Source organism: Sapajus apella, unplaced genomic scaffold (genome assembly GCF_009761245.1).
Source record: "Sapajus apella isolate SASKATOON/1434 unplaced genomic scaffold, GSC_monkey_1.0 scaffold70, whole genome shotgun sequence".
Classification (NCBI taxonomy): Eukaryota; Metazoa; Chordata; class Mammalia; order Primates; family Cebidae; genus Sapajus; species Sapajus apella.
Genome location: NW_022437010.1, coordinates 11,048,474 through 11,071,724, shown reverse-complemented (window position 1 = coordinate 11,071,724; position 23,251 = coordinate 11,048,474). Strand labels below are relative to the sequence as shown.

Here is a 23,251-nt window from a genome sequence, read left to right as displayed (position 1 = left end):
TACTATTGACAAATTTTCAGAAGCCTGTTCTTTTTAAGTCACCTGGGAAACAAGAGTGACAATTTCATCTCTGGCAGATTCTTCTCATCTGGTGCTGCTTCTCTTCTCACACATATCCCTGCTGCTTGTTCAGTACCGATTGATTTGCTGTCAGCTGTTGACTCTATTTTCACTCAGCCCTAAAGCACGGTGGTCACTGGGCTTGTCAGCTTCCAGGGAGGGGCAAAATCCCCCTGCCATGTGACATTCTGAATCTGTGTAAGTGAATCACTGAGATGAGGTGGGAACATAGAGATGAGAGGCCCTTAATAGGATGAGAGAGAACTGGGAAGCTTGCAGACAAGTCCCCACTCGTGTTAGGTTGGACAGAGCCAGCCCGTGTCATAGGCAGGTAATGCCCCTCCCTCTCCTAACAAGCCAGAACATGGCCACTCCTGTTGGTTTTCTGGATGTTGCTGAAATTTCTGAGTTTAGATTCAAATTGATTGTACAAGTAATCTTTATTATTTCTTTGCACTCTGTATAATGTTTATACATTATAATGTTTATACACTCTCCCATCTCCCCCAAGCTCACTAATTGGCCACAAAGAGAATTGAGCACAGGGAGCTGACAGCTGCTAATTGCTACGAAAACGTGTTAAAAATAGTAGTGGACTTGCTAAATTAGTAAGCTTTGTAGTTCTGAAAAAGCAGCAAACACTTTGTGGTGGGTGGGCCAGGATACATTAATATAGCAAATGTCTTTAAGAGTTATTTTGTGAGTTATTAACTGTTCTCATGGGGAAAGGGAGTATCTTTTGAGAACAGAGTTTAGGATAAGGTCTTAGAAGTAGAATTGCTAGAGGAGAGGTTTGAAATTAAACAATTTAATAAATATTAACCAACTTTAATACTTCTGACAATAGTATGTGAGAGTTTCTCTCTCTGGGTCTTCGATGCTTTGGTGAGAGCCTCTCTGTTGAGGCTCCAGGGTGCAGCAGGCAGCCTTGCCCAAATGCCAGAAGGGAAGCCACAGAGAGCAGACCCTCCTGGGCCCAGAGGATAGGTCTGTGCTTCCCTGCAGCTTGGCTCCCCCCACAGTGGATGTCAGCTGACAGAGGAAGCCCTCATTGTTTGAAGATGTCCACAAAATTCTAGAAAAGTGGGAACACTCTTAGGTACTGTGGATATGCGGCTGGTGTGCATTGGAGATGATGTTCGCAGAATCGAGCTTGTGTTTTGTGTCTGCCAGTGAGACAGACATTCTTGGTGGATCCCCAGTTGTTTGGACAAGGCCAAGCTGGTCAGAGATGGTCTGCTGTCCCCTTACTGGGACAAGATAACCATGCTTAATAGGTCAGCATATGTCTACCCAGATTTTTTTCTTCCACGTGAAGTCTAACTGATAACCTTCCTGTTGGTTTTATGAATTACTAACCTGTTGCATTTGTGATTGCCAGTTGGGGAGGGGCCCACTGGCATCACACCAAAGGTTATTCCCTCTGGGGCTTGATGTTGGGGTGCACATGACCGTCTGGGGTTCTTATTAAAGTACAGGTTCTGATCAAGTAGACCTGGGGTGGAGTCAGCTCCAGGTGAGGCTATGCTGCTGGTTGGAGGATCCTATGTTAACCACGGAAGGGCTAAGTTCTGCTCCTGTGGGTCTGTGCTCAGGAGAAGCTAGTGTGAAATGTACAAGCTTGTGTTTGTGCGTGTTTGGGAACTCCATCCTGAGCCTTACAGCTAGATTCCCAGCTCATTACCTCACTGCTCGTGGTTGTAGTTCGCCTTCCAGGAAAATCAATATGAAGTCTATAAGAATGAAAGTTTCAGTGTCATCACCCAGTAGGTTTGATTAAGCATTTTAGGCACTCTCAAGTAAGTGGACAGAGCCTGTGCCTTATGGGAAAGAATGCATCAGCGAACGTGGTGCTAGTGTGCAGTGAGGAAGAGGAGAAGCGCTGGCCCAGGGGTGCTTCCCTTTGCTTTGGAGTCCAGCCGTCTGTTGGCTGGTGGGTGACATTGAGTGGTCTTCTGTATTCAGAAATACATACTTTTTTCCCCCAGGCCACTTTAAAAAGATTCACTTTGTATTATAAAAGCGCATTTACTGGGTGAAGAAAATGTTCTAAAGTTAATATATTCTGATGGTTGTGCAGTCCTGTGAACATATGAAACCATTGAATTATATGCTTGATCAAGGACCATATTATGGTATGTAAATTATATCTCAATAAAGCTGTTGAAAAAGGAGAAAAGTAGATTGAAACAAATACTGATTGTTAAAATTCAAATGCTAGGTGGAGTGGGCGCCTGGAGGAGCCAGGTGGGAGGGTGAGATGAGCTGGCCTCATTAGGCTGCCCCACCACCACCGGGTCCCTGCCCCACCTCCTCCAGGTTCTGTGAATGCTGAAGCTCTGGCTTTGTCTCCTTTACTCCTTGTCTAAATGTCCATACTGGTGGTGATTGGTAAATCCCATTTTGGTATGAATGTGGGGACTGGTTGCTTGTAGCTTCCTAAATGATTCTAGCTTCTGCCTAATTAATTCTAAGCTAGCCTAGCTGGCACCCCAACGTGTGAGAGGTGGGGGATTTGAAGTGAGCCCTCATGTGCTTTGTAGATGGCTCCCATCCATAGTAGGTGGCTTTGAGGTATCTATTTAGCTCAAGGGGGAGTGAGAGAAGACTGCCTACATTGTAGATGCCTTTCTGAGCCGGATACCTTGAAGGGCTCGTGTTCCTCATATAAAAAGGTTTTTTCTTTCTCACTTTGAGTCAAACAATGAGCCAATTAGAAATAAAATTAGGCAAAATACATCAAAGCAGTAGCCTTAAATTTGAAGCTCAAGAATATGAATCTGGGAAAGCAATATCCTGGAATTTGAAGCCTGTAAGGTTGGAGCAATGAAGAGAGCCTTAAAATAAAACTGATATTTTAATACTACTTAAAAAAATTTTTTTTCCTGACATTGCTGAATATTTAGAAAAACATTTCTTGATTTCTGCTTCATCATCAAAGCTTGTTAGAAATGTAGATTCCTCAGCCCCAGGGTAGATCAGGAACTAAGCTTGAGCTCTGAAATCCGCCTTTCTAACTAGCCTCTTGGTAGTTCGTTCATAGGGTGTTAGACTTTAAAGCCACTCTTGTAGAATACACACACAGACACACACACACACACACTCTATAAAGAAGGGAAAAAAAACACTTGTAATTCCATCTCTAAACTGGGGCTGTCTTTATACCCATCCCACCATGCTCCCTGCAGTGTGTTTGTCTCTGCGTTTTTGTTTTTGTTTTTGTTTTTTGAGATGGAGTCTCATTCTGTCACCCAGGCTGGAGTGCAGTGGCACAGTCTCGGCTCACTGCAACCTCCTGACCAACATGGTGTCTCTGCATTTTTATATGTTAAATTTGTGTTATATTTAAGGTTTGGTACTTGCTTTACGTTATATCCTGAGCATTTTCCGATGTCATGAAATATTCTCCAGAACCATGATAATTAAACATTTGACTTTCTTTTTTGTTTTGTTTTGTTTTGTTTGAGATGGAATCTCGCTCTGTTGCCCAGGCTGGAGTGCAGTGGGACGATCTTGGCTCACTGTAACCTCTTCCTCCTGGGTTCAAGTGATTCTCCTGCCTCAGCCTCTAAAGTAGCTGGGATACAGGTGCATGCCACCATGCCCAGCTAATTTTCATAATTTTAGTAGAGACAGGGTTTGCCATGTTGGCCAGGCTGGTCTCAAACTCTTGACCTCAGGTGATCCTCCCATCTTGGCCTCCCAAAGTACTGGGATTATAGGCGTGAGCCACTGCGCCCAGCCTAAACGTTTGCCTTTCAATCTATTTATCTTGTATCATTTTGAAAATCTTGGCCAGGATGGGATGGGGCTGTTGGGGAGCAGACCTCCTCATTTCCTGCTGGCCCCATTTTGTAGATTAGTAGAAGGGTTCCAATTTAGGGGATTATATCATTCGGTCTTCTTTTTGCAGGTAGGAACTTTGGAAGGGAATATAACTTTATCTGCTTAGTTTCATATGTAGATAATTTAATAGCCAACTGATAGCTGATAGACAATTCTGTTTGGAATTTCCAGAAAGTTTCATTTTTTACTTGTGAATATAGATGATGCAAACCACAGTCCTGTCTGAATCCATAACTGTCCCTGCTTTTGACATCTGGGGAAGGAAGTAATGGCCAGGCTCCTTTGTCTTTTAGAGTTAGTGGGTCTTTCGTATTTAGCTTTTTAAGAATTCTAATCATTAAGAGGTCATTTAATTTTAGAAATATCTTAAATATCCCTAATGTTATGTGTCTCATGCAAAAAGACAGACCTAAGGTTATTTCTTACAAGTGCTGACTACAAAATGGTCTCCTAAATTTACCTCCTTGATAATGGAATCCATCAAGATTAGTTTGTTAATCTAAGTGCATTTCAAGTTCGAGATTAACACTGTTGCCTAAGAGGAAAAATTTTGCCTAAGCTGAGGCAAAATTAGAGAGTTTATTTGGGGCAAGCTTAAGGACTGTGGCCTGAAACACACTTTCAAGTTGCTTTGGGGAGTGCTCTGGAGAATAAAATAGACGCTCAAGTTTTTTTTTGTTTTTTTTTTTTAAAAGACGAATCAGGAGAGCGGTGATTACAAAAAATTGTTCAGCAGGAATTCTCATTGGTTTATAGAAATAACATTGGTTAGTGACTGGCTATATGTTATTGAACTATGATATATGGCGTTTTATGGCTACTTGGCATCAGTGTAGGGACCACATAGCAGGTGGCTTCGAAGTAACTATTTAGCTTAAGGGAGAGTGAGAGGAGATTGCTGTTAAATTATAGAGGCCTTTCTGGGCCTGATAATTTAAAGGGGCTCTTGTTTGTCATATAAAGTGTTTTTCTTTCTCACTCTGGGTCAAAAGATATGACAATCAGAAATAAAGTTAGGCAAAATATATGAAAACAGTATCCCTAAATTCCCTACATACATGATCAGTTATGAAGTTTTAGGAAAGAAATATGCAAGTCATTTTGTGGGTTTTTTTTCTGGCCAGACTTTAGGAGTAATTAACTTGCAAAGATATCAAAATGTCCATCCCCTTTCTTCTATGACAGATGCCAGAGACGCGGAGCAATTGAGCAAGAACAAGGTGACACATATTCTGTCTGTCCACGATAGTGCCAGGCCCATGTTGGAGGTAAGAGCACTGTGGGGCGTGTGTGGGTGTCTTCATATGTATTCTGTGGGAGTGCATATGACGTTAATGAAGGCAGCCATGTTCTCTCCAATGCCAGCATATTCTCGTGATCTCTGGGGGTATTCCCATTGTGCTCAGGCCATATTCATGTTAACGCACTGTCCATAGCATGGCACAAGGGTGTGTGCTTGTTCTGATCACCCTTTTGCTGGCTTGCCACTTTGGCTTTCTTGGCTAAATGCCTAAGAATAAGCTGATGCTGCAATTCCCTCTGAATCTTAAGGATGTTTAAAACCCATTTTCATTTCTTTCAGAATTATCTCTGGTTTTAGAATCCAAAAAAATTCAGCCTGCTCATTTCCTGACTTTTTCCCATTTAGGCTCCAATAGCCACCATTGGCATTCAGGAGTAAGAGAAAATGGAAGGTAAATCATCCCTGGAGGTTTCCCAGGGCCGCTCTAGTAGGAGACTTTCAGTGTAGAAGCTGTTGTGTTTTAGGTTTTCAGGGTAAACAGGGTGTGTCTGCTTGTGCACTAATTCCAAAAACATCTTTGAATTTACCCTAATGGACGGTTTGAGCTGTTGGCTAGAGGTAAAGTCTATTTATGTTTATTGGCCTTGACAGAGCCCAAGTTACCTCCCTTTAGAGAATAGTGCTGTGTGGTTGTGATGTGTATGTGTTTTTCTATTTTAGGGTGGGGTGTTGGAAAGGGAGGGGTGGCTTGCTCTGAAAGAAATAATCCTGGTTCAAGCTGTTTTCATTTAGATTTATATTAGGCAAGAGTAGGTAATGTTTTTATTTTAAATATATCTATTTTCTTTAGCCATTAGGGCTGCCAGATTTTAGTTAGTATAAAGCAAGCTCAAACTGATGAGAATGTACAGTAATAAATGATTCTACTAAACATGGTAGTACCAGAAAAATCATAGGTGGTGAACAAACCTCAGTTAATTTCTCCAGATCTCCGAGCTCTTACTTCCTTGTATTGTTTAGCTCATAATATTTTTGCTAAGGTGCTATAATCTGTGTTCCAGCATGATTTTGTTGGAAATAACAACAACAAAACATTTTTTGGAACCCAACAGCTCCTTTGAAAATAGCCACTCCATTTTTTAATCTATCAATAATAGTTTGCATTTAAAATACAGCCGAGCTATGGCCAAGTGGTAAGTTAAACTGCAAACTGGTCATGATTGACTTCCTCTTAAATCACAAGATGAGGCTTGAGGTTTCCTTTATTTTAATACATTGCTTAGATGCCCTCTCCACCCTCAGCCCCCAGGCCTGCCTCCCAGCTTTATATTCCATTTAATGGAACACATTATTGTATGTGCACATGACCCTTAAATCTGCTCACATTGTAACCCTCTGTGTAGATAGGAGATCTGCTAGTGTTAGAAATCAAAGAGCTGCAGCCCTTATCACTCAGGAAACCACAGACTGGCGAGTAAAGCAGGTGGGGCGGTAACCCAGGTATAAAGAGCCCACTGATTGTGTAAAACCTCGGAGCTGTGGGCAAACTGTGTTCCCAACAGAACACACCACACATGCTTTTTTATTCCATGTTTATCTCAGTCTGCAAGGAAAAATTCTACCTTTAAAAAGAGGAGGGGATGGGAGAGAGAGAGAGTGAGAGAGAGAGTGTCCCTTTATCTTCACAGGGACAGCTTTTACTTGGAGACATCCTGTTGTCTCTGGGTGCTGTTATTATCTTAGCTTCATATTAAGTACTTCCATATAACTTTGTATTTATTAAGTGTTATACCACTATTTTGTAGCATAATGTAGCTTAGTATTGCCCCCTTAGCATTTTATTACTCTTTAACTTCACAAGTAATTCATAATATATTATCTTAAAAATTAAAGCAGTAGCCTCATTGCACGAGTGGGGAAAAGTGAGGTGCCAAAAGTTATTTGAATTGGTGTGCTCACATTAAGTTGTGGTCTTAGAAGTATCAAATCTTTCATTTAGCTGTCTGCCTGGGTCATAAAGGCAGTTTTTTGTCTTGAGTTTCAAATCCAGATCCAGAAGCTATTTCTTCACGCAGCCTGAGATGAGTCAGGGAAATGATGTATTTAGAGGCAGTGGGGAATTAATGGATGGGTTTGATGCTTCAGCAGCTCCATGTTCTGCCGGCCCTGATCCTGGGAGAGAAACGGGGCAGGGATGAAGGTAAGTGGGGAGACTGTGCAGGGTCAACCAAATGCAGTGAGCTGATCCCCCAGCTGGTGAGCGCTCCTAAGTTGAGGGTGAAGGCATAAATAGTGGGAGAGGAGAGAGCTGGGCCTCCTTTATTTTCTGAGACCTTCAAAACCGTATGTATTTACTGAATGGCCACTAGCTTCACTGGGCAGCCCCAGTATGGGGCTTGATAGGAAGTGGGAAGGTAGCTGCTATCTAAGATGGTAGGGTTTTAGTCCTACGACATCTGTGTAGGTGTTCTGCAAGCCCTACTGCTGTGAAGCTATGCATTGGGCACTACACTGTGGATCCTTCTTTGGGTCATTTCCAACAAACCTCTCAATGAGTTTAAAGCTCTGGCATACTTAGTGTCAATTACAAAGGGTTGTTAGAAACTCTAGGTCTGCCTTTCTTGTAATGGAGATTGAGAGAGGGTATTCATATTGTTGGATGTGGTCATGCAAGTTAGAAAATGTAGCACACTTTATTCCTCTCTGGAAGGTTCACGGCTATGTTGTCGGAATAAAGTCTTGAAAGCCCTGTTGTGCAACATGTATCAGCCTTTGTGAGCCAGGAACCATTTTATGTGCTTGCTTATGTGATGTGCCTCCTACTGAGACCCCCCTGGAACATGTCCTGTGAAATTCAGGGGATCCAGATGGGAGCCTCCCAGGTGAGTACTGGTCCAGAGGGTTGCTAGCACAGCAATTGGGCCATCCCACCTGGGAGGGAGGAGGCAGTACCACCCTGGGCGTGTTGCTGGCTGAGGCTGCCTTCATACAGGCTGCCACCTTTCAATCTTGTTTTACTTGTTTTGTTGTGAGAACCTGCCACTGGCAGAATGGAAGGTTGTACAGTTTTTGAGCCTGTTCCATTCTCCCTGGGGGTAATGATCTGTAACCTGTCACAACTCCTGACCGAAGACCATGCTACCAAATGCATCCACCACGAAAGATCTGATGAAGACAACTTTAGTCTTTATGCACTTACTGATTTTACTTAGGAAGGAGCTAAGGAACTTGTGACTTGGTTGCTTTGGGTTGGATTAGATCTGACCCTATTATTTGGGTAATTTGTTGGGGATTGGGGTTTCCCAAAATAGTCTTCACGGCATCCTGTACTCTTCCTAGCAGCCTGGCTGGAAGAAGAAAATAGAAGGTACTGTTCTCAGCCTTCAGAGGCTGTGCCTTATCTCTGGCCAGGGAGTGTCTGGGTGGTCTCTGATGAGTCTTGGGTGGATGAGACAAGATATGTTTACCCACTGGACTATAGTGGGATGAGGTGGTCAGCCAAGGGAAAGAGGCCAGTCTCCAATTACTACCTCTTCAGAAGAGTAGCTAAGGAGTAGACCTTCCAGAATGAAGATCTTAGAAACATAACAGAAACCTGGGGACCTTCAAGCTCTCTAGTCAGCCCCTAAATTCACATCTGAGGTTCTGAAGAGCTCTGACCCATTTCTCTACCCCACTACTCATTCTCTGAGAGAAATCCCAGCTAAACAGGGTCTAGAGATCAGCAAGCCTGACTCCATCGTTGGGTGGACAGAAACCTGGATGTTGGGGAGACATGAAAGGACTTGCCTGGGATCCCACGACTGTCTGAGTAGCTTGATGGGAAGCTGGGACTCCTCTCCCAGACAGGGGATTTTCCCAGCAGACCTCACTGCCTCAGTCCTCTTCTAGCACAGCTGATGTTCCTGATAGCCTTAGTGGTATTAGTAGAGCTTACCAGATCACCTTTGGAAAAGCTTGTGCTATTTGTGCTTGTGCTAGTAATGTATGAAAGTGTCTTTCCCCCCATGCCGCCACCAGCACAGAGCGTTGCTCTTCTTTACTTTTAATAAGCAAGATTTTTGCTGTTATTTGCTGCAAATACCCTCTTCACACATCCCATCCCTTTCCAGATGGTTCTTTCCTTTGAAGACAAAGGGTTACTGATTTGTTCATTTCTTGAGCTCCTACTATGTTCCAGGCCTTGGGACAGGTACTGCGGGTAACAGAAATGAGTTCGTTCCAAGATCTTCCCTGGCAGAGCCTTTAGTGTATGAACAAGATCTGCATTGTAGCTGCTTTATAAATATTAATGACGGTGAGAAAAGAACTGTGGCTCAGAGCAGGTGGCAAATCTCATAGGAACAGGGCCTGTGGAAGCCCGGAGAATGAGATCGCTTTTCTGCCATTGAATCTGGAGGCATTTGACTGAGCCTTCGACGATGCCTAGCAATTCAGAAAATGTTCGTGTCATTCCTGCTGGTAGAGAATGCCAGGACATGACTTCCTCTGAGAACTCTGAGTCCAGCAAGGTGGATGGTGTTATTTTGGGGCCTCTATGGCATAACCAGGCTGGGTGACTTCTTACATCATCTGTCAGCAAGTGGTAGGGCCATGGCTGGAACTGAGGCCTTCTCACTACAGAGGCAAGGGTCTTCCTGCCAGCCATAGCCCTTGAGACTACACTTTTGGTGTCAAAACTCTGGAGCACATAATACTAGTACAATGGTGGCAAATCATTGCCACATATATTAGTTTCAGTAGAAAGTACGCCCAGACCTGTTTTAGAAGAAAAAACAAAACTCTCCTTCGCCTATTTCCATGCTTAGGACTTTGTCAGGGAGTTGCTTGCATTTGCTCAAAAGTGTTTCCTTATTTGTGGGGATGGGTTGGAGCAATGTCTTCAGCGTCTACTGATGGCTCCAGGTTTGAAGGCTGGTGAAAACTTGTTTTGCAAAGACAGTGATTTTTCAAATCAGAAACCTGATATTGTTTGTAGTTGCTGAGAAAATAATACTGAGCAATGAAAGGTTTCTCCCTTCCCCTGAAAAAAGAAACAGAACTCTTTCTAATGTAAAAATTTCAGTGTTTCATTTTTCATTCTGTGTATTTAACCAGAGCACCTGCAGGAAACAAAACTATTTCTCACTATTAATCCAAAAAAATGTTTTAAGAAGTATCCTCATGCCTTCACTAAGTTATAAAATGAAGAATCTTACCCTTTTTAAAATGACACATATGGTAAGATTATATTATAGGATCAAGTAGAGAAAAAATGATTTATACTTGATTTTATGAGCTAGAGTTCAGCTTGAGTATTTTCTGTTTTCAGTGTGAACCATTTACGGTATTTTTAAAAGAATGGGATGTTTTCATATGTAGACATTTATTCTTGGTGATTATATTTCTTTTAACACTAAAGACATTTTTTTGAAGTGTTGGTGCCAAGACTTTAACTGTGTTAGTTCTGTTTGTAGTCGGCCTCTTCCTCTGGTTGTTATCTGTATGGCTGTACTGTTGTCTTTATTTACCTGCTTATTGATGAGGAAACTCAGCTAGGTGAGACACCCAGTCTGCTTGGATGGCCCCATCGTTTTTCCCTGAGTCTGTGCCCAATGGCCACATGGCCCTGAGTCTGAGGGCTCCTGGAGGGATCCTGGTTTCCTGCCACATGTTCATCTGCTGATCCACCCCATTTCTCTTGAACAAAAGCTTTGTTGGATTCCCAAATGTAAAGCAAGCCAGAAGCAAGAGGATAAAGGGTGTTTAAAGTTGAAGAAGGCATGTACGTATCCTCTATACTCTCTTCCCACCCTCTGTTGCCCACACAAATTCCCCCCTCCCTCTGAACTCAGCCCCAGCTCCCGTTACTCTCAGAGGGACACCATCAGGGCCCTCCAAGCTCAGGACTTCTGCCCCTTTTCTGTAATATCTTCAGTTCAACTCTTGGTTGGGCTATGAGTTATGTGTGTGCTGTCACTGTCTCTATAGTATAACAAGTGTCCATTTAACCTGTGCTTGATGACATTAAGTATTCATGGCCCACATCGGGCTCCCGAGCTGGCCTGTAAGCCCACACAGGCAACTACCATGCTGGGGTTTCTCTCTGGTCCTCACAGCACTCAGCTTAGATCCAGCTCATAGGTCCCCCGCCCGGCAGATGTCTGCTGATGAACGGTGAGATATGCACCTCTTTAGCCCCATTCCAAAGTGAGAAATCATGTCTTTGGTCACTTGTGGCTCATTAGGGGTATGAAGGTAGAGTCAGGTCAAGAATGATTTATCATGAACAATTTGTGAAGCCAGAGGATATGATTAGTGCAGTGCAGCCTCACTTATGTTGGCTATCTGTGTAGTTCCTCACTTGTTTGGTAAGCAGGGGCACCTGTGGATGTCCTGTTCCACAGAGCTGCTGTGGCCTCTGGTTCAGAATGGTCCTTTCCTAAGTTATTACAACCAATAATCCCCTGTGCAGCTCCTGCGGCTTTCTGATTGATCTCTAGAGAGCTACCTTTGGTTGGCATTAAAAGCTTGGCCCTACGGGAGGACCATGCATTCAAGACACAGAGAGCAACAGTCAATTAAAGGAGGATTTGCCATGGCCAAGCCCCATGCCAGGGTGGAGACAGAGCGGGTAGAAATGCTGTCACAGTCTTCATGGAGATCATTATCATTAGGAAGAGCTGAGAGGACATTCAGGGCACAGGGACTTGTGTTCTGGTTGTAAAGGGAGGTCCTCTACCAGCAGTCACTGAGGCTGACATGTGGGCTGTCACCTCCAGCTCTACGTTTTCACCAGGTGACCACAGCAGGCCTCAGCTCTCAGGACCCCAGGGCCTCTCCTGTTCAGAACCTGCAAGTCTCGGAAGCTATAGGTTGCAATTCTCCAGGCACAAGGAGGACAAAGCATCAAAGCCATGCAGCTGATACACGCAGATGTGTACAGATGTTCAAGCGTGCAGCCATTCATGGCAGCCCTGTTTGTAATGACAAAAAATTGGAGCCAACCCACATATTCAGCAGAATATATTCAACCACATATTCATAGTGGTCAGTGATGGTTCATCCATATTAAGGAATACTCAGGGCCTGGCGTGGTGGCTCACATCTGTAATCCCAGCACTTTGGGAGGCTGACGCTGGTGGATCACCTGAGGTCAGGAGTTTGAGACCAGCCTGACCAACATGGAGAAACCCTGTCTCTACTAAAAATACAAAGTTAGCCAGGCATGGTGGTACATGCCTGTAATCCGAGCTGCTCGGGAGCCTGAGGCAGGAGAATCGCTTGAACCCAAGAGGCAGAGGTTGTGGTGAGCTGAGATTGCTCTCTAGCCTGGGCAACAAGAGCGAAACTCCGTCTCATAAATAAATAAATAGGAATACTCGGCAGCAATTCAACAAGGAGAAGAAGATGTATGTGTGTTCACAGGGTTAAGTCCATTGTTAAGAAAAAGAAACAAGTTATAGGATGATACCCATAATATAATCACATTTATGTAAAATTTAAAGTCAGCGGTGTATTTCTGTATTACGTTTATATGCATGATAATGCACAGATAAGGGTTTGAAAGGATCGTGCCACACTCCTCAAAATCATTATTTCCTAGAGAAGTAGAACAGGAGGGGAGGGAGGAAGGGTGATTTCCACGTTTTCCTCTATTTAAAAAAAAATTCTTGTATTTATTTGTCACAATAAGATCATGTCCAAGTATCTATTTGAGTGAAGAGAGGGAGAGAAAGAAGGGAAGGGGGTCTTTGGGCCATGCTCTGGGTGTCTGGTAGTGACAGGTAGATTTCATTTGAATATTCAGGCCTGGCTAGAAGGCGATCTGTGTTCGGCTGTGCTGTGTTAATAGATTCACATGTGATATGTGATGTCAGGCATGCTACATCCTGTCATCCACGGCCAATGGGTACAAAGCAAGTATGTCATCCACTTTATTTCAGTCATCTTAATCTTCAGAAGAAGATAGCCCAAGACACATCTTTAATGGTCTAGACTTTATTTCCTACGTACTCTACTTCTACCTGATCGATTGGACATGAAATGAATCTGCCCATTTTAGGACTCACAGATCCCCTGGGGATGCAGCTTGAAGAACTGGGCAAGATTTCCTATTTGAGTTGGCCATTGTTTCCAGCATAGGTTAATTCAGTTATCTTACCGAAAAGCACTGTGGCTGTGAAGTCGCTATAAAGGTCCAGGTCTTTTGAAAACCAGTTGCTGTTTGACCTGGAATGGTTTTCAGATTGACAGTTATTTCCAGCACACCTCAGCTGTTTTCACCTCTCTAGGAAAACCTCTTTGAAGCCGCCCAGAATCAGTGGTACTTGCTGTACCAAAAGCTTGCAGCAGCTTTCATGTGTTGAGACAAATTTGTTTGAAGCCAACCCCAGATTTAAATAGATATGACTCAAATAGAAATGATTATCGCAGGGATCGAAAACTGTCTAGTAATCGCTCTTTCTCGAAGCAGGCTGTTTCTGAGTTCCCTGTGTGGCACTCAGGTGTGTGAAGGCGGCCCCCCCGCCTACTGGTCCTGCTGCCACAGACTCACTTGCAAATGGAGCCTTAGAGCGAGAACTCCTGCATAGCCAGACTCAGAGGGCTTGAGATCTTCCAGTACTTAACGAGTCTAGGGTGGAAACGGTTTTTTAAATTTCTAAATGGAAGCGCTCTTTTGGCCTGGCTTCCTAGAGGTACCCTGTCCTTCAGCTGGGGACCTTCTCTCTAGGGCTTATACTCACTGACAAGCCTCTCCTTACAACTGAAACGTTTTGCAGAACACTTTTCCTAGATTTTGCCTTTGTGTGAAGTCCTGGTGTCTGAACGTTTCCTCCTGACTGCTCTTTTTTGAGCAAGTACCTGGCACAGGTGTATGGAGTACTGCATTCTTGGAGTAGGTTTCCTGGTTTGCATTTTACCCTGTCCTCAGTGGGGAATGTGTGAGGGGCAAGATCTGCCACAATCTCCAAACCAAGGTCTTGGGAGAAGCATGTAGCATGTGGGCTCCTCCGTGTTCCGACAGAGTGTAGTGTGCACAGATGCCACTGCAGCCAGGTTGCCTGTGGATCCCAAAGCGCCTGTCCTACATGGTATGGGCTCTGTCAGTCCATGCAGGGGCTGCATGGCCATGGGCTGGGAGATTTGGGGAAGACTTTGTAAAGAGGGGGTGTTGAGGCAGCCGTGTAGGGCTAGTGCCGTTTGACTCAGTGGGGAGGGAGGATGAGGTGGTATGTCTGCTTTCGGAGTAGTGCTTCACAGCAGGTCAGGGAGGGAGAGGTGAGCCCCACCTGATGATAGAGTGGAGAGGGTGGTCAGTACAGCAGGGTGAGGGTGGTGCTGTCTTCAGTTCTCCTTTTGGCTATATTGGAAGTTATTATCCCTCCAGACTCAGCAAACACTTATTGAACACCTCCTTGTAACAGGAACTGGGGATAAAATATGAAGAGAAGTGCGATGTGCTCCAGCATTAAGGAGAGACAGGCATGTAAATCCTTAAAAATGCATACCAGAGGCAAGGGTCCTGGGCACCCAGGGGAAGCGGCTAACACTGGCAGACAGCAGGGCTTCACCAAGGTGAAAGCTTGGTGTGGTCCTAATGATAATAGAGATTTTCTAGGCAGTGATGGAGATGATAGATAGTTGAGTTGGAGGTGGGATTGTGGGGAGAGAAAGCAGTACATGCAGAGGCACAGGGTGCACTAAGGCATCATGCAAGGGGAAGGTGTGTCCTGGCACTCGAGAGCTCGCCAGGGTGGCCAGACTGGAAAAGCAGGCTCCGAGCAGATTAGCAAAGACATCGTTTGTTAAGCTTAGGAGTCTGAGCTTCATCCTGCAGTAAACAGTGATCCAGTAAAGATACATAACAAAGCCAGGTGACACATTCAGATTTCTTTTAGAGGATGTTGCCTCAAGGATGGAATGGAGTGAGGGAGGTGGGTACCCCAGAGACCCTCAGAAGCTCTTGAAGTAGTCCTGGTTAGAAGTGATAAGGGTCTGAACTGGGATGCTGGGGACTGGATATTTTTTTAGGAGTAAATGAGTCAGATTTGATCTGAAAATCTTCCATAAAGTGACATAACAAGGTTGAAAATCAAAGAAGGGGGAAAGATTCTCTAGCGAGAATCAAGCAAAAGGAAGATGGCATAGCGATTTTTTTTATGTGATAAAATGGAATTGAAGGCAAAAGAAAAAATAATAATTAGGGTAAAGAGGGAAACTACATAAATAAAAAAAGGAAAAATTCATCAAGAAGTTATAACAGCCATAAACTCAGGCACCTCATCTGACAGCTTCAAAATACAGACAGAAAGTCACTTCTCAGGCAGGGGAGTCAGGGATGCTTTAGGGTACAGCTCATTAGGCTGTCAGTACCCATGACTGTGCCACCAGGGATGTGAGCGCTCCAGGAAGCAGAGCTGGGTAGAAGGAAGGGACCAAGCTCAGTCATGGGTGGAATGTCCATGTGGTACTCAAAGTGGGTAGAAATACAGATCCAGGGCTCAGGAGAGAGGTCTAGGCTGGACATGAGTATTTGGGCATCACAGTATCACAGTGTATGTAGGAAGCTAAGCCAGTGCTGTTGAATAAAAACATGCAAGAAAATGCTAGGAAGCATGACCAGGGGAAGATGGTGGGGCCATCCTCCAGCGTCTTGCTTTTATATAGTATTATGTGACAGCATTCACAGCCTGTGAACACATGGTCTCGTCAGCTGCCACATGTATGTTGTGAGACAGACACATCTTTGTTACTCCTGTAACCCCTTGTGTGGGTTCTAGTTAGTCTCAGCTCTTCTGAGTACAGTCCTTGGGGTTTCCTGCAGGGGTGCCTCAGGGCACTCTGGCTCCAGTGTAGGGTTTGTGTTTTGCTTCCCCCAAGCTGAGATGCTGCAGCTTCTCAGTCACAGACCCCAACACAAGAAGACCATCGTGTGTGGCTGTTTTAGGTGCTGTGGCTACTGGAGAGGGGAGACTAGGTGACATGAATATCAAGCCTGGAGTGCTTTCAGAGGAGATGCAATTCTGTAAGAAGTTTGAAACAAGAGAGGCTTAGTTTGATAGAAACAACCAAGGAGACTATCCATGGAGAGCATCTATGGAGGGAAAGGGTGTTTCTGGTTCTGGGTCAGGACGGCACCACGTGTGGCTGGATGACTAGCAGAAAGCCCAAGCATCCTGGTGGTGGTGTGAGAGGACATCTACTCCAGGGAGATCCCATGGGTTTTGGCTACTGGGTGGGGAGGGCCTTCGAGTCTGCAATCAGAAGTTTGAATGGGAAGTTAAAGTGGGTAGGTTGGTTAGACTCAAAGCCAAGTTAAAGAGCTCTCTGGGCACCATTGTTGTTTTTAGCCATAAGAAAAATAATGATTTAAATATGCCCTAGTTTACCAAAGGCTGGTTTAAGCAAATTCTGCTGTTTCCAGGTGCCCTGAATAATCATTGCCTGCTAAGCAATGCAGGTGGACCTTGCATCTGCCCACACCTGCAAGGGAAGTGATCAGACCTTATTTTAAAACTCTGAGAGTGAAGCAATAGCACCTAGCTAGTTTCATCACCTTAGTACAGGCTGTGAACAAACTCTGTCCATGCTTTTAAAAATGTGTTCCCTTCCATGTGGCCAGACTCCCTGGGATGTTTTAAAAATGTGTGTGTGTATGTATGTATGTTTGTATGTATCTCTCTCTCTCTCTCTCTCTCTCTCTCTCTCTCTGTGTGTGTGTGTGTGTGTGTGTGTGTGTTGAGGTAGGCAGTGTCAAACCCTAGGTTTGAATTGAGAAATTATTTCTCTCCTTTCAGTTATCACCACAACTAGTGCAAGCATCAGGTTTCAGCATTCGTCACTGAGCAAGGGGCATCGCCAGCTAGCTCTGGCCCTCTTTTTCCGCGGGAAAGCAAATGAAATTCATGGTGGAAGTTCTAGGCATGGAAAGGAAGTAGTAGGTGCATCTGGAATCTGAGTTAGAGTCTCTTTCTCTTGAGGTCCAACTTTTCCTTCTTAGATTTTTTCCCAGCTACTGGGGGTTAATCCACAAGACCCTTGGCTCCTTCCATGAGAGGTGCAGCCACTACCAGTGCAAGGAGAGGACGTGGGGGAAGTGGCCCATAGGGTGTCCCTTTGCCATCTTAGAATGGCTGCAAAGCCACAGACTTCCCTGTCAATTTGTAACTCTAGGGCCCACAGAGCAGAGCTCAAACCTTGGCTGGAGACTCCTACTCTTGGAAACTATTTTTAAGCAGAGCAGTTCAAGGATCATTTTAGCTATACTGACCTGGGAGGAGGCAGAGCCTAGCTGGGGTAGAATAGTTACGAATCAAATATATCTATTTTATGATATACCCTGTTGCAGGAGATCAGCCCCATAGCACCCAAGTGGAAAAGGCAATTCCAGATCTCCTCTGAATGATTGTCGATGAGAGTGGATCTAGAATGCAATTAAGTTGCATTATGGAATGGCTCCACCCAATGCCCTAAAGAAAAAAAGATCTCATGGCTAGCAAAGGAGGATAACATTTCCTAGTGTTTCTGGTTTTTAAAACTGTTCCTTTAAGCTGAGGTTTCCTGCCTTTCTGATGAGAGCCTCTGCAGCTACCCCTACTTCAGCAGTGCATTTGCAGCCGCGTGGCTTTGGCTGGCTGTTGCCAGGACTGCCTACTCCAGTGAATGTCCTCTGGCCTCCTTGGTGACCGGGGCAGTCTTTTCCCCTGTGATTCCCCACGTGGACTCTGACTGAGGTGACCTAGGGCCTTCTTCTGTGCCATGGCGGAAGAGGCTGTCAAATAAAAATTGCCCATCAGGCTGCTAGCAATGGCAGGCAGGGACAGGGTAGGGGGCTTGGAGAAGTGCCACCCCTTCCACGGGAGGCACTGGAGCACTGACCTGCTGGTCCTTAAGCAGAGCAAGGAACACGCCCTCCCACCCACACCTGCTACCATGGACATCAGGCAGTGAGTGCTTCAGAGCACAGGAATGCAGCAAATATCTAATATTCACTTACTCCCACTACAGAGGGGGTGTCCCTCCTGGTGTTGAGGAGAAACAGAAGAGCTGCTCTTCTTACTTCTACCCTCCCAACCCACGGACGTTCTTTCTGCCCTGAGCTCCTGTGGCCCTTACCACATCCAGCCTTTGCATGTCCTGAGCCTCAGCCCTGCCCATGTAGAACTGGCCAGCCCTGGAGGGCAGCACCCTGCTCTGGGTTAGTGTTTGCCTCTTCCTCAAAATGGCATCTAGAGTGTGATCCCAGAGGGAGGATGTGTTGTTCAGCTGGAGGGATTGTCCGTGCTGTTTAGAAAGGGCTTCCTAGATGCTGCAGATTGTGTCCAAGCCTGAAGACAAGAGGCAGTCTACAAAGCCCGTAACCCACCTGCAGCTGGTGGACCATTCCATCACCAGCAAGGGGCTCCGAGAGCTCACTGGCTTAGCCAACTGCAAAAGAGGCACTACGTTCCCAGCAGTGCTAGGTGCCTCCCTGAGGAGGGAGCTGTGTTTGAGGCAGGCTGTCACATCCTGCCGGGAAGGGGAGGCTGGCTCAGGAAGTTAGGTGTAGCACACAACTTGAAGAGCAGTGTGGCTCTCCCTCTGCTGGGGCCTGGAGAGTCATCTGGCCTGGGCTTCTGCAGCCTGGTATGTGTAATGCTGCACCTGCTGGTAATTACACACATGGGATTGCCCTTGAGGGAGAGCCACTGGCAACAATCCTGTCAACTCCCATTTATTGAGCATCTACTGTGTTCTGGCACTGCACTTAGTATTTTTCACACGTTGCATTGATTTTCCTTGTTTAAAGTCCTGTACCCAAGGGAAATCCTGTCCCTGTCTGCATCAGAGTAAAGAAGAGAACTAAGCACAACTGCAGATTAAGAGTGTTGCAATTCTAAGAAGGTAGTGTGCCATATCAGATGTCATTTAATTGTAGAAGACCAATGGGACATGCAAAACAGCTGCCAGCCATCAGAATGACTTTGTGAAATGGGACTGTCTAGACCGGGTCTTGGCACGCTTTATCTGTCAAGGCCCAGATTGTAAGTAGTTGGGCCTTTGGAGACTTCCGCTGTAGCTACTGTACCTTCCACCATGAGGTAAGGAGCCACAGACAATACATAAATCAGTGGGCACAGCTCTCCACCATGAACATGGGCCCTAGTTCACCCACCCTGGGCTTCGCTGCTGGGCAACAGGAGCCCTACTGAGAGGAACCTAAGAGCTTCTAGGAGCCCAGGCCAGGTCTGAAGCTTGGGGCTGGGTAGCCCCCAGTTTAATGCAGCCCCTAAAATGCCTGGCATATTTGCTTTGTCTTTGCCTATGATGGTTTTCCATGGGGGAGAGTGCACTCCAGCAGAGCCCCGTTTACAACATGGAGGAGAATAAAGGTGGAGGCACGGGCCCAATAAGGCCCTGGCACTGGCGGCCTATGCTGGATGGTGACACCAGGGCTGCCTGCAGGTGCCGTCGCCAGCCTGAGAGCAGCGCTGTCAAGGCGCATTGGGTAAAATTCTGAAATGGCACGTCCCTCCCCATGCATTCTTTTCTTCACTTGGAACCGTTAACAGAAGTGAGGTGCCAGGAGATTGATAGATGGTGAGCACAGCCCTGGCTGTTCGAGGACTCTGGGGTCTGTGAGACAGACTGGCCCTTCACACAGCCCCAGTCCTCGGTGCCAGGCCCATGTGCCCGTGTGCTGCTGGTGGTGTGGGTGTCCAGCACAGGGCCGAAGTTTGCTGAGGAGGAGGCCAAGGAGGGGAGGGAAGGTTTCGTGAGAACCTGCTGGGTGTGTCAGGAAGATTTTACCGAGAAGAGCCATACAGAAAGCCTCTTCCAGAGCGAGAAACCACAGGGACTTGGCAGGATGGCCAGGGGCAGGAAAGCACAGAACATGTGGGGAGACTCAGAGCAGCCCAGGGTCGCTGGAGTTTGGGGAGCTGGGGGTGTAGGAGGGAGACATCGTGGATGTGAGGTCAGGAAGGGGTTGTGGCCAGGTGCTGAAGCACTGTGGAAGTGGGTCTTCTCTACTTTGCAGAGAGGAGCCAACTGAATGTTTTTCAGCAGTTGAGATGTGTGATTTAATAATGCTTGTAAAAGATAAATTTTTCCCTAATGACATAGACAGAGAATGCTCTTAGAATATCTACTACTGATTCCTAAGCAGAAGCTTTCACTTATGGCAGTTTTTTGATATGGATTGTTCAGGATTCACCTTCATTAAGTAATACCACGGAATGCCTTGGTCTTGAGTTACTGCTGAAACTGGCCCAGTTTTCATGAGTCACAATGTGTACATCAGCAAGTCCTGCAGCTGAACCGAAAACACTATAGGGCTTTCAGTGGTGAGATGGAGCTAGAGTGAATCTCCCTGGCTGCCTTCCCATAACCCAGCCCCTATGGCTGGAGGAAATCTGACATTCTGACCGTGACCACTTTAGCTTTGCACTGAAATATCTTGAACAAAAATAAACTTTTGAGTCCTCATCTGTTGATTTGACAAGTCAAGTGTATGTCTGTTTTTGACTAACCTGAAAGAAGCCAGCAGGTGTTGGAGGTTTTTCATTTGCATGTTGTCTCACAGAATCAAACCAGAGGCTAAATCTTGTCTCTCCACTCTGACCTCCTACTCCTTCCCTGCCCCACCAGTACCACAGAGTTCTTGGAAGTCATTATTTGTAGAACTGTTTCCTAAATTTAGCTGATGCAAGAAGAACCAGTGGCAAATGGTAGCTTTAAGAACATGCATCTTCAGCTTGTATTCATGGACTTCAAACATGAATAATGCAGCCTAACAAAAGGAGCGTCTGTATCTGCCGTGGCAGCTTTCTACAGTTATTTATTTGGGACTTTTGCTGTGATGCAAACAAAATAGCAAGGAGAGGTCTCATCTGCTTGACCTTGCCTATGTTATTTTTTGGTGTTGACTTCCTTCCAGCACTTAGTACATAGACATGCATAAGTTTTTCCAGATGTAATCTTTCTGGGAATGGGATTTTGAATTCTGCTTTTCCCCCTTTAACCTCACATAATTTCTGCAACTGTTACCGGCTATGTGAAAAGCCATACCTGGAGGAGAAATAATCAAAATGTGTGTGCCAGGCACTGAGCTGGGCTTCCACACGTGGAAATGAGCATTTTCATATGCTTTCTGTGAAATAAAGATGCCTTGCAAAGAGGAGACAGATCGTCAAACATGTAGTGTGCATCAAAAAGCAATTTCAAGTTCATGATTGCCATCTTTTGGGTCTGCAATCTTCAAGAGTGTGGCCAGACTGTTTTCAGAGTTTGTTTGCCGTCAGGTTTATATGAAAGTGCAGTAGTAGATTCATAGAGGTAGAAAGGAGAAAGGTGGTGGTCAGGGGGTGGGAGGAATGAGGAGCTATTACTTAATGGGTACAGAGTTTTACTTTAGGAAAATGAAAAAGTCCTGGAGGTGGGTGGTGGTGATAGTTGCACAACAGTGTGAACGTACTTAATGCCACTGAACCATACACCGTAAATGGTTACAACGGTAAATCTTTTTTCTTCTCTTTTTTTTTTTTTTTTTTGAGACGGAGTCTCACTGTGCCCCAGGCTGGAGTGCAATGATGTGATGCGATCTTGGCACACTGTAACCACTGCCTCCCAGGTTCAAGCTATTTTCTTGCCTCAGCCTCTCAAGTAGCTGGGATTATAGGTGCCCACTACTACACCTGGCTAATTTTTATATTTTTTAGTAGGGCTGGGGTTTCACCATGTTGACCAGGCTAGTCTTGAACTCCTGACCTCTTGATCCACCCGCTTTGGCCTCCCAAAGTGCTGGGATTACAGGTGTGAGCCACTGTGCCTGGCCTACGCTGGTAAATCTTATGTGTATTTTTACCACAAAATAGTATAGACAGAGTTTGTCTCCAATGGGAGAGTCTTCTGCTTTGTGTATTTCTCATAATAGTGTTATAAGCTGTGACCGTGCTTCTGATCAGGGGAGGAGTGGTTCACATTTAAATTTGGCTTCTAATTCTCTTCTTTCTTTTTTAGGGTCAGACGTCTGGGGATGAGGTGGAAGTAACTCTTGAGAGGTCACTGGCTGGTTTCGCTCAGTTGTTAATTGTGGTAGCGGGACAACGTGAATACAGAGTGTGTGTGCAGGGCTATACAGGCTGGTTCAGCAAGGCACCTGACACCTCCCTCACGGGCCTCATGGTCAAAGAACAGACACCATTGCTGGAGGATGACCCCTCGTGGGCTGGCCCATGCTGTCACTGCTGCCGCAGGGGCTGAGATGAGAAACCGGGGCTTCTAGTCATCATATGCTTAATAGCAGCCAAAATGCTTTTCCATTGCATGATTTCCTGATCCCAGCCCTCAGGAACTTACTCTTCTCCTCGTGTTTTGAACAGGCTCCTACAGGGATCCAGTTCAGTCCTGTAACTGGTTTCTGTTGGCTGTGTGGGGCAAGAGACATGGCTTCTAAAGGCTTACCTTCCTTGTGGAAAGTAGAATGTCAGCTGGGCTCTTCAGAAGACTCTCCTTCTTACAGTGCCTCAGAAAGAAAAGAACAGTGAATGTTAGAAATCATACTTGAAACAAGCGAGAGTTTGATCTCTTTCTTTACCAGTCATGAAATCAGAGCCCTGGCCCTGCTTTTCAGGTACCTGCCTCCGTATCGTTTTAAGTGTAATCTTTAGTTTCAGGCCCAAATAAAGGTAAAAACCTCACTTCTGGTGGTTACCATACTTGTTGAAACAGAAAACTGAAAAGTGTTAGAACGTTTGAGAAGATGGACTTAGACAGCTCTAAGCTCTGGTTCAAGAAGAGCCGCTGGAATACTTTCTGAACTTTCTTCTCCAAGGGACGTCTGTTGTTTCTTTCCAAAACTAAACATGAAAGCGTCACCAGAAAACTTTCCTTCACAGATACCCCATCTCTCCTGCCTCTTTCCTGCATCTTCCTAATTTTTACACCACATGGTTTTATCCCAGTTGTTTTATACATGCTGCTTAGTGTTAGAAATATAATATTCAGTGTACACGTGGTCCCCTCAATACAGGTAGAGACTGTTTCTTAATTCTTCCCACTTTTCCTCTCTCTGGCGCTCACTTCATCATGTTAGGCCGCTTATAATGCCATATGCAGTCAAGATAAACCAGCTGCTCT

General features: G+C 45.3%; 1 protein-coding gene across 3 annotated transcripts in view; it reads left to right on the top strand.

The window, feature by feature from the left end:
* The window catches only part of DUSP22 (dual specificity phosphatase 22), a 68,755-nt gene that overhangs the window by 14,018 nt on the left and 31,486 nt on the right, over positions 1-23,251 (top strand). For all 3 annotated transcript variants that reach the window (XM_032250123.1, XM_032250122.1, XM_032250121.1), the window contains exon 3: positions 5,092-5,174. In XM_032250123.1, coding sequence (XP_032106014.1) covers positions 5,092-5,174 — 83 coding nt within the window. The remainder of the gene's footprint in view (positions 1-5,091; positions 5,175-23,251) is intronic.